The sequence below is a fragment of the Larimichthys crocea genome, chromosome XXIV (genome assembly GCF_000972845.2).
Source record: "Larimichthys crocea isolate SSNF chromosome XXIV, L_crocea_2.0, whole genome shotgun sequence".
Classification (NCBI taxonomy): Eukaryota; Metazoa; Chordata; class Actinopteri; family Sciaenidae; genus Larimichthys; species Larimichthys crocea.
In genome coordinates, this window is record NC_040034.1 from 10,414,517 (window position 1) to 10,430,506 (window position 15,990).

General features: G+C 42.0%; 1 protein-coding gene across 3 annotated transcripts in view; it reads left to right on the top strand.

The window, feature by feature from the left end:
* Positions 1-15,990, top strand: part of asap2a (ArfGAP with SH3 domain, ankyrin repeat and PH domain 2a) — a 58,063-nt gene that overhangs the window by 11,750 nt on the left and 30,323 nt on the right. For all 3 annotated transcript variants that reach the window (XM_027274900.1, XM_027274901.1, XM_027274902.1), the window contains exon 2: positions 7,484-7,556. In XM_027274900.1, coding sequence (XP_027130701.1) covers positions 7,484-7,556 — 73 coding nt within the window. The remainder of the gene's footprint in view (positions 1-7,483; positions 7,557-15,990) is intronic.

Genomic DNA, 15,990 nt, shown 5'->3' on the forward strand with positions numbered 1-15,990 from the left:
GTAGAAAAGAACCGAATCCAAACTACTCTTCACGTCATGATATACTGCTGCTGGTGGTCAGAGCTGTTACTCTGATACCATTTGGCTTTTTGTGAAAATATCACAGCTCATCTGTAATTTTGTGGAGTGATGCTTCAGGTCCAAAGGACGGATATTGTGAATGCGCCACCGCCAGTGGCTGTTATTGATCTGACAATTGATCAAAGAGGAAAATGGGTTAGAACGGTCTCGGTGACTGATCCACTTTTTGCTTCTCCAAACAGTGTGGACTGACCACACCACAGCGGTGTAATAAAATATGATTAACGTGATGTCAAGACTTGCCCATGATTTTCACATCAAAACCATTATTTATGTTCCTACTGCGAGTGTGTGTGAGTTATACGAGAGCTCGCCTTAACACACTCCTTAGACGTTTTATTAGTTTTCTTTGAGGGGTGAAGTTTGTTTGGCTTATCATGTAACATCTGGCAACTTCATGAAATATGGTTTAAAACCCACCACAGCCAACACAGATACTGTACCCACACATGCACCAAATAAATTGGATAATTACATCCCAGACTGCAGCCGTCTTATTGCCTGATTTTCCTCAGTATGTGACAGACTGTTTCCTCGCATGACTGGCTTAAAGGTTTAGGCGACACCAGACAGAACCCAGATGTGTGTGTGTGTTTGTGTGTGTGTCAGCTTTAAAGAAGTGTGTGGTGATGACATAGCAACACTACAGACATAGAGGATTGCTTGGATTGTGTTTTGTTAAAATTGGACATGTGTGTGTGTGTGTGTGCAGTATGGTGATGGGGCCTCTGTGGAAAGCAGGACAGCGTCTTGCCAAGCAGACATGCTGTCATCAGCAGATAGTTAGTCGGCAGGAACAATGGGGCTGGGTCTCTGTCTTGTCTGTCAGTCACTCTGGCGTGCAATCATCCAGGAATGTCTTTCTTCTTCAGATGGAGGAGTAAGCGGCGGAGGGCACCACGATTAAACAGGCTCATTAGCTGGACTTACTTTTTTGCCTCCTCGCTGTCCTTCTGTTTTCATGTGAACTGAGCTTTTTATTCACAGATGCTTACGTATTTTATTTGAAATCGTTAAATAATAATTTGTGCTGGTAGATGGTTACCTGTCTTCTACACTCTCTCACACACACACACTTCCTTTTATTTTCGTCTTTGTCATGCAAACAGTGAGTTGTTTACAGGTGGGGTAAGCGATCCTGGAAAAATATGCAGAGGGATGATCTGTTTCCCAGAGTGAGCACACCAGCTGCCGACAGCGATACTCACAACTCTCCTGCTACTGTAGCTAAAATCACAACAACAGCAGATCTAACTAGAAAGCCGAATATCTGAGCGCATTGTTACTCGACGCACAAACCCTGGCTGGATGTTTGTGTTGTGTTTAGGGTTGCAATGGGGTGGAAAATTTCAGGTAAATTTCCAGAAGCGTTCCATGAGACGTTGGGGAATTTTGGAAATATTCCAAATTAGAAACTTGCCATGGGAATTATGGAAATTTATGGGAAGTAACTGGAAATTGGGGGTGATTTAGTAATTTGGGGTAAGAGAGCATCGTGTTAAGATAGCCTCATAAAAGGTCAATGAAATTATGCTTTATAGCTTATTTAACATCTAACTTGCGAGCTAACTATCTACTGTATGTTACACGTTGATACTATACATCAAATAAATTTACCCTATAATATCATCAAAAACTTGCTTCACTTTATGTAGTTCACATGCTCAAATGTGTAGTATAGATATTCAAGTGTCCTTGAATCTGGTTGTTTTAGTCACGATTATGCTAAAATATATTTTCCCCAACCATATTTCAGTTACCTGTTGAGGACCAACCAGATTATTCCCGTTCATTTCCATAAATCCCTGTTAATTCCCATGGACAGTTTCCAACTTTGAAACCATAGTTGTGTTCTCTCTTGTTCTCTCTTTCAGTGCACATACAGAGTGGAAAGCTTGTGAGCCACGGGGAGATATTTGCTGAATTGAAAAAAAAGAAAAGAAAAAAGAGTGCGTTGGATCAGAAGAATCGCTTACCCCATGTTTAATCAGCTGGTTAATCAATAATGAAAACAAATAATGCAGCAGCCTTAACTTACACTGTTACCTTATCTAACATGACTGCAATTTCCTCACCTTGTTTGGCATCCAGAACTAACTTTGCATTCCTCATTGGTTGTAGCCGTATAAAGGGTCTTTCAGTGTTTGATGTGAACATCTCAGAAAGTGGACAATGGCTGCCCTATGAGAACCTGGTGACTTGGTGACCCTCATTTGCCAATTTCCTCTTCTTATTTTGGTTTTTAAAGGCCTTGGCAAATGCTGGTGCAAGCACATTGGATTCATTCGCTCCGCTCTGCTTCCCCGTAGTCAAACTTTGTGCTTACCCAGCTGAGCTTTTCCTTGTGACAGCAGGCAAAATTGCTAGTTTATACAGAAACCTACACCTACCTACACCTATTTTGGGGCTCTAGTTTGCTTACGCAGTTTTTTTTTTCTTTTTCCAAAGGTGGTTGTGGTAACTGCTAGGTCAACAGGAGGTGGTTATGAAAGCTGGGAGAAGGAAATCTCTTCAGGATTTACTTTATTTTTTCTTTATTTTTATTCATCTCTCTTTTTAAAATAGTTGCACTTTCTCATTCAGAACAAGAATGGAAAGCTTGCCTCTGGACATAAAATCATGCTGTATCTATGTGAGCATCAACATTAATTAGGTTTACAGTATCTTATTTCCCTCTCTATCTGTCCATGCGCACACATTAGATAGTATCGGTCTGTGCTGTGCAGTATCAGTAACCCGACACAACGTTACTCTACTATTCAGGAAATGCATGACCATAAGCGAATGGATCACCTTGGAAACGACCCTCATGACCCAGCCGTGTTGTGATAGACTCTTTAGATTGGCTGGCAGCAGATGGTGCCCAATTGTAATCATGATGATGGTGGTGATGATGCCACGCATTAAGATGAGGATTAATTCAGTTCAGTTTGTCTCTTCCTGTCTGCTCTGTCGGCGGCAGGAGGGGAGAGAAGAAGAAAAATAGCAGCTCTGGTTAGTTTACTGTTAGTTGCTATTGAGAGAGGAAAAAATGCTGACAACGCAGAAATGTCACATGAAGTGTGCTTGTGAAGCAGCTCCGGGCTCGGAGGCTGCCTCTATTGTGCGAGGATTCGGCTCTGATCCTGTGCCGGTGAAAGGCGGTGGAATTCCCCCTCTCGCTGCGAAACTTTTCTCTTTTTTTGGGGGGGTTAAAATTGTCTAATTTTAGAGCGACCTTCGCTACAAACAAGAGGGCTCACACATAAGGGGGTCAGCCTGGCGCTTAGAGAAGAGTCACTTAGCTCAAACCCTGAAGAGGACATCAGAGTGGAAACGTGTGAAAGTGATTGAAGAGTCCTCTGCGTGTGAAATGATTTAGAGCAGTGTTTTTGTTGTGTTCAGCTGGGATTGGTTTATTATCTCGCTTGTCTCGCCCCCCTTTCCCTCATCAGACCACTCTCTGCAGATTGAAAAGAGCTGCTGGAGCGTGATACTGGTTTGTGTTGTTTTGTGAAAGTGAGGAAGACCTTGGGTCGATGGGAGCTGTGACGGCCATGTCGATGTGCATGTAAGGCTTTGGCTAGTCAGAGTGATTCACAGGCTCATTACCGGCGTTATGTAGAGGTCAACGAGGGGCTTAGATCTACCTATGTGTCAGTAGAGCGACGTAGACGCTATGGCAAAGTGTTGATTGCTTTTTATACTGACACAGTATCTGCACCAACTGCAGTTAAACAGAAACAAAGCAAAATATGATGCTGTTTTATTTTACAAGATCTTCCAGAAGTAGTTTTACCACCATCTGCAAATGTGTTTTATATGTTTCTAGCTGTTAGTAGCTCCTCTATTCACTTTTGTGGGTTGTATTGTGGGACAATACACCAAAGGTTTGGCTCTTCAAGTTGTGTGTATGAAAATGTATTGCAGCAGAATTGTATATTGTATAAAAATCACCGCAGCCCGGTCAGTCGTCCCTGTCGACTCTTCACCGAACTGTCCCCTCTGGCAGTGAGAGCTGATTAAGTCCCCACTGATGACGTATGGTGATTATGTGATGAAATTCTGAGCAACATTCATTGTTATAACAAACAGTAATGTTGCTATGTAACGTTTGGCAACTTGCATGAGAAAAGATCAAGAAAATTTATGTGGAAAAGTTGGCGCAACTCGGTCAGTCTTCTCTGCCGACTCCCCCCAGGAAAGCAGGCTCCATCTGCGCTGTTAAAGCCGGGGGAAGTCCCACAGTTTACTGATGGTAATTATGTGAGCCACTTGATTTCCAGTTCCAGTTATTGATAACAATGTAAAACTATCTGCAAAACGAAGCTCAGGGCTTTTTACTCTGTGTTTTGATACACTAGGAATGATTTTAAAATGACGGGCACTCCCAGGCACGATAGTGAAATATAGAACGGGAGCTCTGAGGCGCTATGGGGTCTAGAGGGTTAAATGCGACCAGTGAAAAAGGGTTGCACAGTTGCAGTTGTACTGTATGCAACAGTAACTACAAGCTTCTAATACCAAAGCAGTGACATGATACAAGAGCTGAACACATAGCCGCCATCTGACTGTGTTGATGTAGCATATGCACCAAAAGCTTTAGTCACAAAGTGAGCAGATTGCTATAAATCTCTTGTCCATTTGGCTTGTCTTCCTCCATGAAAACATTAACACTACTGCCAGGGAGCCCAGCTGAGTTGGTCAGAGTACTACGTTTCTATTTGCCTCCTCTTTTGTCAAATTTTGTATGTTTTTTTAAATTTATTTATTTTTTAAATGAAGAAGCGATACCATGCGTAACCACAAGAATTTGCAAATTGCACTTAATCGAAATTCAAACATTACAGTTAATATATTGTGTCATAATTTTGTGGTTCTCATTTGAAAATCCTGAATTAAACACACACACACAGTCTGGTGTCTAATTGATTATGTGCACTACTCAGCTGTTAAACACTGTTACATGCTCTGATGTCAGCAGATCACCCTTGTTTAACCTCTCATCCTCCACACAAAACATAATCACAGCATAATCAATCAATAAATAAATTACACTTATTACACTTATTATTTTGAAATTGATCCTGCAATACTAGAACAGTTTTTCTTCCAAAATGGCAGGGTTTTTTTGGACACTCCATGAATGTTGATCCACCGTCAAGCCCTCTATCAGAAGAAGGCTCGGAGCACTGGGAAGCCCAAGGTAGTATCAGCTTGGCTAGGAAAACACTCTGCGCTCGTCTCCAGTTACCTTTCAAAAGACTTTGTGTGGTTGGATTGGTTTGACGATGTAGACAGAGATAGTATTCTGTGTCACTGCATGGAACAGCTGCATTTTTCTCACTCTTTGTCTCCGCTTTTGTTTTGAAAATACATGTTCAACAGGATGCCGAGACACGTGGCTGTGTGGGGTCTGAGCTGAGTGTCTCTCCGAGCCAGACAGAGCTAATGGGATAATGGCATATGTAACAGATGAGTCATTTAACAGGAGATGAAGGAACTAAAACCACAGAGCTCAGAGTTGTACTTTTACTCAGAGGAATAAGTAGCTTCTGGTCGGCTTCTTTGCACAGTTCCCCTGGTAGAAGACATCACATTTTATTTTTAGCACTTTGCTTTTACTAAGCACTGCTGTCTGGAAGTTTAGTGGTGTGAACACATTTGTTGGGTAAAGCCTTTTGATTTAAAAAAAATAAAAATCTTTTTATACCGCTTTATTTCAGCACACACTGAAATACATATCACACATTAGCACTTAACTGTGACTGCTTAGGCTGTTGGTCTCTACTTTTCCATGACTTGAAGATACCGGCGCACCTTATCTCGTAAATGTCATCACTAGATGATTGTTAAAACGTTTGCCTCAGTCATTTTTTCTGTGTGATGTAGCGCTCTACGTAAGTGTGCAGATGTTGCTACACCTGCTCTGTCCAAACTATTACATCACACACAAATATTCAACTTTGTACAAGCAATATAGTAATAAATATAACAGGACAGATGTGATTCACTTGATCTTTCAGCCTATATCGTTTGGATTTTTTCCATCCAGTGTAACTTTATACCCTAACAGACTGACTGCGTCTACACATCATAGGTGGCCCCCATGAGCCACCAGAGTGCCTGAGCACAGTGTCAACGTTCTTGTCGTTTCCTTGTTCTTCTTTCATTCTGCCCGTCTCTTTACCAGTAGCACTTCATTTATTTATCATTTTCCCTTCAAAGTCCACGTCTGTCTTTCTCTCACTTCTTCTTGTTTGTGTGCAATGTGACCTTAGGGAACACAAAGTGCTGAGCGGTTCTTCTATTTTGCAATAACACACTGCTCATAACGTGGAAGTTAATACAGCACTGATTTATGGATTTAATCAGTTTTGTCATCATGTCTAGTGGTGGTGCAAAGTGGACTGTGTGTGTGTGTACGGTATTGGTGTGTGTTTTGCAGCTGAATGGGAGCCATTGTGTGTTTTTGTTTTCAGAGGGTCCAGGGGATCTGATATGTGTCAGTCAGATAGGGAGCAGGGTAGGGAAAAGTGGCGCCGGCTTTAGCTCGGTTGGGCGGACGTACTTAATAAAGCCCCTAAAAAACTCATTTCCCAAAATCCCCCTCATCCCGAGAGACTCCCCTCACTCATCACTGGTACAGTACTGCATTGTCTCAGCTGGACGTTCAGTGTTTAGTGTGTGTGTGGGAGTCTGCACTCAGTACATCAGAAAGTGTGTGTGACTATGGTTATTCATAGGTTTCTATGTGTGTGTGTCCTTCATGTAAGAGACCTCAGATGCTCACTGCTCGTGTCATACAAGCTATTATACTGATAAACACACAAACACACTAACACAATGACTGACGACGGGGCTCAAGTCTATTCTTAGCTTTTCCTTGAATAATTCATTACTGGCAGCCAGAGTGGCGATGGCACACACACACACACACACACACGCACACACACAAACTCACATACACAAACTGTACGTACCACATGTGTTCAGGGTGTGGACAAAAAAGCAGGAACGCCAAACAGTGTGAATCAACTTAGTGCGACCTTATACAGTACTGTAGAGTTGACTTGACAGTCTGAACGTCAACTTTAGAGAGATGACATACCATATTACTGCAGAGCTGTTGTGTCAGAATACTAACCTGGCTCTACACCGCCTTCATATCAAAGGTTTGGAGAAACAGTTGACTAATCAGAGCTTTGAATAAATTAAATTAATGTAAATTTAGTCTGATTATCAGAATGCATTATACAGTCAGGTGTTGTCAGGGAGTATTGCCCTCTGATAACAGAAAAATAATTTCATGCAAGCTGAACAATCGCTCACTACCTACAAAATACATACATTTTTTAAAATAATAAATCTACACTAACTTGAGTGATGACTTCTGAATGTCTGTCTGTGTTTGTCTGTCCAGGCTCTGGATGTGGACCGCAGTGTTCTATACAAGATGAAGAAGTCTGTGAAGGCCATCTACACGTCCGGTCTCGGTGAGTCGTCCTGTCTGCTCTTAATGTTTTCATTTCCTCCATCTTACTGCTCTCACTTTAGTCACCTTTTTCATAGCCACCATTTTAACATGAAATAGTAAACACAGGTGTTGCCAATGATACAAGTTAAGGTCCGGTCCCATTCAGGTCAAACAGAGTCAGGGTGCTGCTGTGGTGCATGTTGGCTCACTGGAAAGTCTCTGCTCATTGTAAACACCTGCGTTGAACTACTATGTCATGTTATGTTATATTAATTGTTAATTCAATATATATTTCTCATAAGTTATTTCTCTCTTTAAAAGATGTTTCAAGGCATCACACTGAGCTGCTTTTAATTAGCTTAATCCAGAAAATGCACAATAGATCGGACATGAAAATAATTATTAATTGTATCCCTAAAGCATTTGTTTCGCTGCCTTTGAGGTAGACTTAGAGTGGATAGGTGGATGGGTTTTTTGTTGCCACCGTGTGTCTGCTATTCCCGTGCTCATTGTGGCCGCCTGTGCCAGTATTGGCTGTTTCCAGTGTCTTTTGTTTGGCCTGCCTGACAGAACCCCGCTGAGAGAAGAGAGAGGGAGAGAGACCTCTGAACAATGTGCTGAGCATGGCTTTTTCAGAACAGTGTGGGCTCTGTTCAGACCAGAGGGACAGCTGTTCGATCCAGACCCCCAAAGGAACAGCTGGGGAGCACACTGTGTTTGTGTGTGGGTGCTGAGGCATGGACGTGTTTTCACTTCACTTCACTGTTAAACATGCGTTTACACGTATACATATCGCCTTGTTGTGTGTGTGTGTGTGTGTGTGTGTGTGTGGCCTCCAGACGCAGAACCTCTATTCTGTCTTCCCATGGCATGAAAGGCTGATGCAGGTGTACATTTATAAGATTAACTTGTTCCGTGTTCTCACGCTGTTCAGCTGCCAAAATGAATGCCCCATGTCGCTGATAAATTACCTTCATTTGAATCTGTGTTGTTTGAGATGTGCAGGTGGTTCAGGCAGTTGAGATTGGTTCGCATTTCGATCAAGATTATCTACCATAGGAAAAAGAAAATTAAGTAGGTAAATCAACCTTTTTGTCTTGGAGGGTGAAGCTTGTTCAGATTTCTATCAGTGTTTACAACAGAAACAGTGGTTTATCTTTGGAAATGCCAGTGCTGTCATTTAAGAGAAGGGAAACTCACATTAACTAAGGTCACCTTGACTTCTAGTGCTCAGGAAAAGCTGCCCAGACTCCAATCTGTTTTGAATACAACCAAGATGACTCCATGAAGCCCTCTATTTTATTCCCATGTCGACCCTGTATCCAGAGAACATGAGACAGAGACATAACGACGATGATGTATGTTCCAAATATAGAGCAGAGTCTGCTGTTTTAGCCCATTTACTACAGATACCGTGCACTTAAAACTACACTAATCAATGTTTTACATTAACAATGGACCAGCTGACTATGTGTAATATGAGAGGGGTCACTCTTACTGACGAACCCACGGAGAATTATTACCTGCCTCAGCAGTTTCCCCTCATCTCTACAGAACGTTTCAGCTCCTTGTTTTGGTTTTACGGCCAACAACTTACCTGTTTTAGCAAACTCTCTCTGGCAGCTGTTCAGCAAAGTAAACCCACTGTCCACTACCTACCCAGCACCAAACTCTAGACAGACAATGATGGAGATTAGCTTGTAAAAAAAGTATAGAGCCAGATATTATCCTCAGGAGTTGGTGGAGACCAAAAGCGGAGCTAGAAGGAGAGTAATCACTAATACACAACTCCAGGTTGCTGTTTTAAGAAGCAAATTTTGACATCACAGCTTTATAAGGTGTTAATATGTCAGTCGTGTCTTTTCAGATTGTTTGTGATGCCCTCAAGTGGCACCAAAAATAATGCAGGTTTAACAACTAGGCTAATTTTGCAAACCACGGTGCTCTTGTTTTGTTCTGGCGAAGGAGGTAGAGCGGGTCGTCCACTAATCAGATGATCGGCTCCTCCACGTCTGAATGTCGAAGTGTCCTTGTGCAAGATACTGAACCGGAAAGGCTGTGCCATCGATGTGTGAATGCGTATGAATGGTTTGCTCCTAAAAATTGATGAGATGGCAGCTTGCATGGGTAGTCAGTAGACTAGAAAGGGGCCATATAAGTACTTCTGTTCTGTTTTCTATTAATCTCTGCCTGATTACAAAATAGGTTAGTGTAATCTTAAATTATGTGATCCATCACACATCAGTTAAGTATTTATTTTGGTTAAAGTAATATAATCAACAGGAGTAAATTCAGTTTAGACTTTTTAAATGAATCAGCAGTAAAACTGGAAACACACTGACCAGTCAGATCAGATAAAATAAGATATGATAGACTCTAATGATCCCTGGGAATTCATTTGTTACAGCAGCTTGCAGTATACAATGTGGATAAGAGAAATACATGTAAATAGGGGCGCCCTGGAGGCTCAACTGTCAACTGTGGGCTCCCCACGCACGACAGGCAGAGGCTTTAGCTGTCCACTCTCACAAGTTAAAAGCCGTCCAGAGTTACCACCGAGTCTGATGTGAGTTCGTTCAACTACGTCTCTGTGATGCTACGATACTCCCTTTGTAGCCTGGCCCGTTAGCCTGTACATCTTGTTAGTGAGAGCTTGCGTTTCCCATGACAGTTTGCATGGTTTGAAGTGTCTTTTCTGCTCTGCTTAGATCCAGCTCTACATCCCTGTCTCCTTCTCCTCCATTTAAACAAATGTGAGGTCCACTATATTAAATGCAACTCAATGAAATCAGCATTCAACAGTTTGTAACGTTTGAGAACTTCCCCAGATCTTAACATTTTAATTGAATTTCTGCAGTCATGACTTAATACTGCATTGCACTGCAAAAAGTAAATGACAACATATCCAATAACTGTAAACGCTGACACGTAGGAAAGCAGTTTTGCTACTTTATCTAAAGCAAATATCTGCCATCTTTGAGGAAAAATAGTGAAAACATTGAGTTTTATAAATGTTCTTCTGAGACGATGCTGGAATAAAGCCTGAATAATGAGACGCACAACAGGGAGCCTCAACGCTGGCTGCTTCAATAATCAGAGAATACACTCCTGGCTGTCGAACTCAAACCTGGCACAGATATTTTCGGCTGTGACTTGAGGAATAGTAATGAGGAGGAGAAGATGGAGCGGGTGAGCGGAAAATGGAGGTTTGGTTAGAATGGTGAACAAAAATAAACAAAATTTACAAGAATTACAATGCAGGAGAACCGTAAGAGCTGAGCAAGCAATGTAAGCTTTTACCAGAAAGTAAGAAAAAGATGGAGGGGGGTGGGAGTGAGAGAGGTAGAAGAGACAGAAAAACACAGAGAAAGCTGCATAGATGAGCGATCGAGCCCAGTGTTGCTGCAGGGACCTGTCAGGTTGTCAGCTTGTGTGTTTTGATGAATAAACCAGCAGCAGCATCTCAAGTCCCTAAAGAACCTGGAGCTGATGGAGCAGGGCTGCTAGGACAGGCCTGCCAAAGCTGCTGAACAGATAACGACTGGAGGCAGACGAGTGAACGCAGTGTTCAAGCTGTTGTACCTATAGGTGGGCAGGATAGCTGGATGGAGCAGCTGAATAATGAAGCACTCGGCCCGCGTTGCATCAGGAAAACGCAGAGTTTGATGGCGTCTGATCTGGCCGTGTCTTTCGGGTTGCAGCTGTGCACACACATTCACACACACATTTCTCTCCTGGCTACCAGGTAACCAAGAAATCGAGACTACCACAAGCTATCATGTAATGAAACTGCATGGATGTCTGAGGAGAAGGTCGATGATGGAGGAGGAAGACTTAAAAACAAAGTGTAAAAGACAAAAGCCCTTTTGAATCTTGTTTTAAGTTGGTAAAATACCCAAATATGTTAAGTTTAGCAGCAAATCTCTGTTAGATCCTTTCTGTTATAACACTCAAAAAAGTGTAGAAGTGTATCATGAGCGTCAAACTGTTCCTTAAATTTTATTTGTCTTTCACACGCCCTCAAATTTTTCGACTCTGTCCTCTGCATGCAAAATATTAACCACACTCCCTTGTCTCAGCACCGGTGGCTATGTAGTCCAGTGCTGTTTTCGTAGAGTCCGCAGAGAGATGTGGAATTGATCTCGCACATTGTGTCGGTGAGCGACAGAGCGTCAGCCGACCAGGCCTGATGGAGCCGAGTGTAAGGGAATGAGTGTGGGAGAGACGGAGAGAGGAAGCAGAGGCCAGCCTGCTATCTGGTGATTAAACCCTGTGTCAGTGTGTGTGTGTGTGTGTGTGTGTGAGTGATGGAAGAAGCTGCAAAACAAGCCTTTGGGATGTTAGATAATCCTCAGCAGTCGCCTGGAAGCTGTATATTATGTTTTTTTTTCCTTGGGAGGGGAGATACAGTAAAGAATGTTGTACACAACTGGGTATTAAGTGTGTGTGTGTGTGTGTGTGTGTGTGTGTGTGTGTGTGTGTGTGTGTGAACAATGACATAGCCTCTGTACACCAGTAAACACAAGGTCTATGCATGAAAAAGTAACATCATATCCTGAGGACACCACACACCAACGCATGGTGTGTGGTGACCTCAGGATATGATGTTACTTTTTCATGCATTTGTCTGGAACTGTGTTTTATTTTTAAAATGCAGCTTTCACAAAAAGAAAATCCCACACACAAAGTTTCCTAAGAAAAAAAATCTATAGTTTAAAGAATAGATTACACCAAATACATGCAAGCAACGTGGTTCAAATGTTGAAATAGCGAGGGTTATAGGCAGTAAGCATCTAAATCTGTGTCTAGTTCACAATACTCACTGCAAAATAGTGCCATGATGAAGTTTAATTTGCTTTGTGTTCGATGGTTTGAGAGAAGGAGCTAGCACTGGTTGAAAGACATAGACATGGAATGAGAGTGAGTGAGTGCCGGGCCTCGATAAAGCTGTTTAATCAGCAAAATATTTAAGATTGTTTCAAATACTTGCACAAATACTCACTCCCCTAGCAGCCCCCACACACCCCCACACAACCCTGCTGTGATTTGCCACAGCGCCTGATCCTGCCTGGATGCACCCTAAGACAATCGATCATCCCTCAGTGTAATAATAGTTTCTCTGTTCACTTTTGATGGCTGCCGCATGACTTCAGTGTTCCACTTTTATTTAAGGACCAATTAGTCTCGTTGGCAAGCTCTCAGATTCTAATGAGACTCTTAATTAGTTATTTTCTGGAAGGCAAAGCACACTGGGAAGATCAACCCAATCAAAACATTGACAGAGCGAAGTCATTTTATAAAATGCTTACCATGTTTTATGCTACATGTGCTAAGATCTAGGTCAGCAGTTTGCAAGTTGCGGGTTGGGATCACCACAAAGGATCGCAAGTTAAATCTGAGGCATCCTGAATCTATCTATAAATTTATCTATAAATTAGATTTTTGCAACGTAAAGTTTGCTTATTTTTTATAGACTGTCCTGTAATCTTAGCTCCTTTTGTTATTGTACTGATGATGGAGGGGTCGCAAGTTGATATTGTTTCATTTTAAGAGGTCAGGAATCACTGATCTAGGTCATTTCAGCACCAACATACAACCGATGATGATGTAAGGCATGTAACATTGACAAAATGTAAAGAAAAAAGCCCCTGTTTCTTTAAGAAAGCCCTGTACATGGGATTAAAGCATTGGCAATGTTTAGGCAACATGTGCATGTTCATTTACAGTGTAAACCAGGGGTGTCAATATGGTCCACAAAGGGGCCGTGTGGCTGCAGGTTTTCCTTCCAACCAAACAGCAGCACACCAGACTTGACTCATTTAATCAACTGATCTCAGTCTTCAGAGAGTTGATTGGTCAAACTGTGTGCTCTTGGTTGGTTGGAACTAAAACCTGTAGCCACACGGCCCCTTTGTGGACCAGTTTGACACCCCTGGTGTAAACTATAGAAATCTGTCCTCACGTCTTCAGACTTTTCCCGCCATGTTACTTAAAAACCAGCTCAGCATGTCATGCAGTCCTTTGAGGTTCAAAGCTGCTCTCTAGAGTAGAGGCTGCATGTGTGATACGTTTAGGTCATGATACAACAAATACTCACTAAGCAGCACAGGAGGAGGTTTGGGTGAATAGCGGAGCTCTCATGTGCCACTTCAAAAACGACAGCAGGCCACCGCCCTGTTGGCTCCGAGTCTGGCAGAGCCACGACCAAACAGCTGGAGCTGATGTGTAAACAGTAGGCTGCGGGTATGTGGTGAATGTCTGACACATGACAATGATTGAAGTTTATTATATCGCTCTGAATGACTTTATTTCGCTGCTTTGAAGCAGAAGCTGTTTTTAATAGAGCTGGAGGATTATGTCGTTATTTTAGCGATTCATCTTGGAGTCGATAAAACAAGCTGACATATTAAAATCACTTCTTTTGACCAACAGACATTTTAATTTGCTAGAAGACAAAGAAAACTGCAGATATTTACATTTGAGAACCTAGAGTCAGTTCATTTAGATTAAATATCACTTCGATCGACTAATTTTTAGCCTGCTAAATGATTGGGGTGTGAGATATTATGAGTTAAACCTTTTAAATGTGAGGATTCAGTGTGTTTTTGGTACAACTGGTACACAAGACAACAGGAGTGCGACCCTGAATGCAAGCGATAGAGGCAGAGGTGAAGCAGATCAATGATTTAATAAAAAAAAAAAATCAAAAGGTGTACAGGCAGGCACAAGTCGATAGTCGGAACAAATTTCAGGAAGGCAGGATGCAAAAAAAAAAAAGAAAGAAAAAGAAACAGGCTTGAAAATATGACATGTTGCAACTTTGACAAATTGACATGGAGTGAGTGGAAAAAGGGCTGGACTGCAGGGCAGAGCAGGGAGAGTGGAAACGGGTGAGAAAACGGTGAAATGGAGTCCCAAGGGTCTTGTAGAATGATGTAAAATGTCAGTGAAAGGGCTTGGGGGACCGGAAAGGTGGCAGGCGATGACAGTTTATATAGTAAATTGGGTTTTAGTCGAGCAGAATAAGAAATTTTGGTGGTGTCACCATGGGCTCTAGGAACCTATGATGGGCTCTTTCACTGTTTTATAGATGTAAGAAGTAACCAAAATATGTATTTTTATGTTATTTTTGTAGTTGTAGGGAGAAGCAAGTGGCAAAATGAGATCAGCTTCTAGTCTCATCATCTTTATCTTCCAGCTCAGCCTTACATCAGTTGATATTTCATGGTTTAAATTAGATCTGTCTGATGTGAGGTCAGCTCGTAGTGACTCAGAGGCTTTCAGCTTTCTCCCTTTTATTTTTAATAACATGATGGATATCTCTGCTGCGGAGACGTTATCCAGCTTCATTTATAAACCTGTTACATCTGTGTGCGTGCGCGTGTGTGTGTGTGTGTGTGTGTGTTATCTTTACTGTGTATAAGATAAAAAGCTGAGTCCTGATGTGGCAGCAGGTGTCCTTTAGCCTACATCCTTATATTTTTACACACCTCTACTCTCTCTGCTCTCTCTAGTCTTTCCTTGAACCCCCCCCCGCTCCCCTCTGTCTCTTGTGAGCGTCGTCATAGCGACAGTACCCTAGTGCTCCATCCCTCGTTCCACCGTTGTCCCAGTGGCATTAGCTGTTTTCAGCTGCCTAGTCTGGCGTGAAGTGTATTAAGTGGAATCATCTCGGCCTAACCCCCGTGGTAGATTAAGTCGACTTTAGACACGCTCTGAGACTTTGGTCACGGCTAGTTTACGGGGTTCCCCACTGACTGGAGGTTTGTTTAGTGTCGGAGCCGACTGTGTTTTCCTTTTTAGCTTTACGTTTTTCTTTGCTGCCGCGTGTTTCTCTTTTGGACCTACCTCTCATTTCGCTCTCCATCTCCCTACGATCGTGATTACCTGTGGAGTCTCTTGTAAGCAAATGCATGACGGTGGAAAGGGTGTGTCGGATCACAGCTAATAGAGGTAGAGAAGAGACTGTACACTGTACACTTACGTCCTTCACCGCCACATTTATATCACCTCTCTTCTTTTTTATTGCCAGAAGTAGGACGATAACTAACAACTGTTTTCATTTGTTATTATTTATTGTTCAATTCATTCTTTCGCTTCTTCAAAGTAACATCCTTTAAACTGTTTAAGCAGCCCAAAAATATTCAAATCACGATGATACAAAACAGAAAAAAGCAGCTATTTCCCACACTGGAGATGCTGGAGTAATTAAATTATCAGAATTGTTGTTGGATAACTTTCTGTTGACTTCCTAATCAAAGTGTTATTTGATCCAAAGCAAGATGATAACAAGATTCCTGCCTCTCTCATAAGTTCTTATCTTCATCAAACAAAGACAAACAAATAAAGACAAACAGCCCAATCTGAGGAAAACCTTGAACTGTAATGAGTGTATTGATCAGCAGGAAAAGTGTTCCTTTGTTCACTGACAGACGACATACATTATTAATACC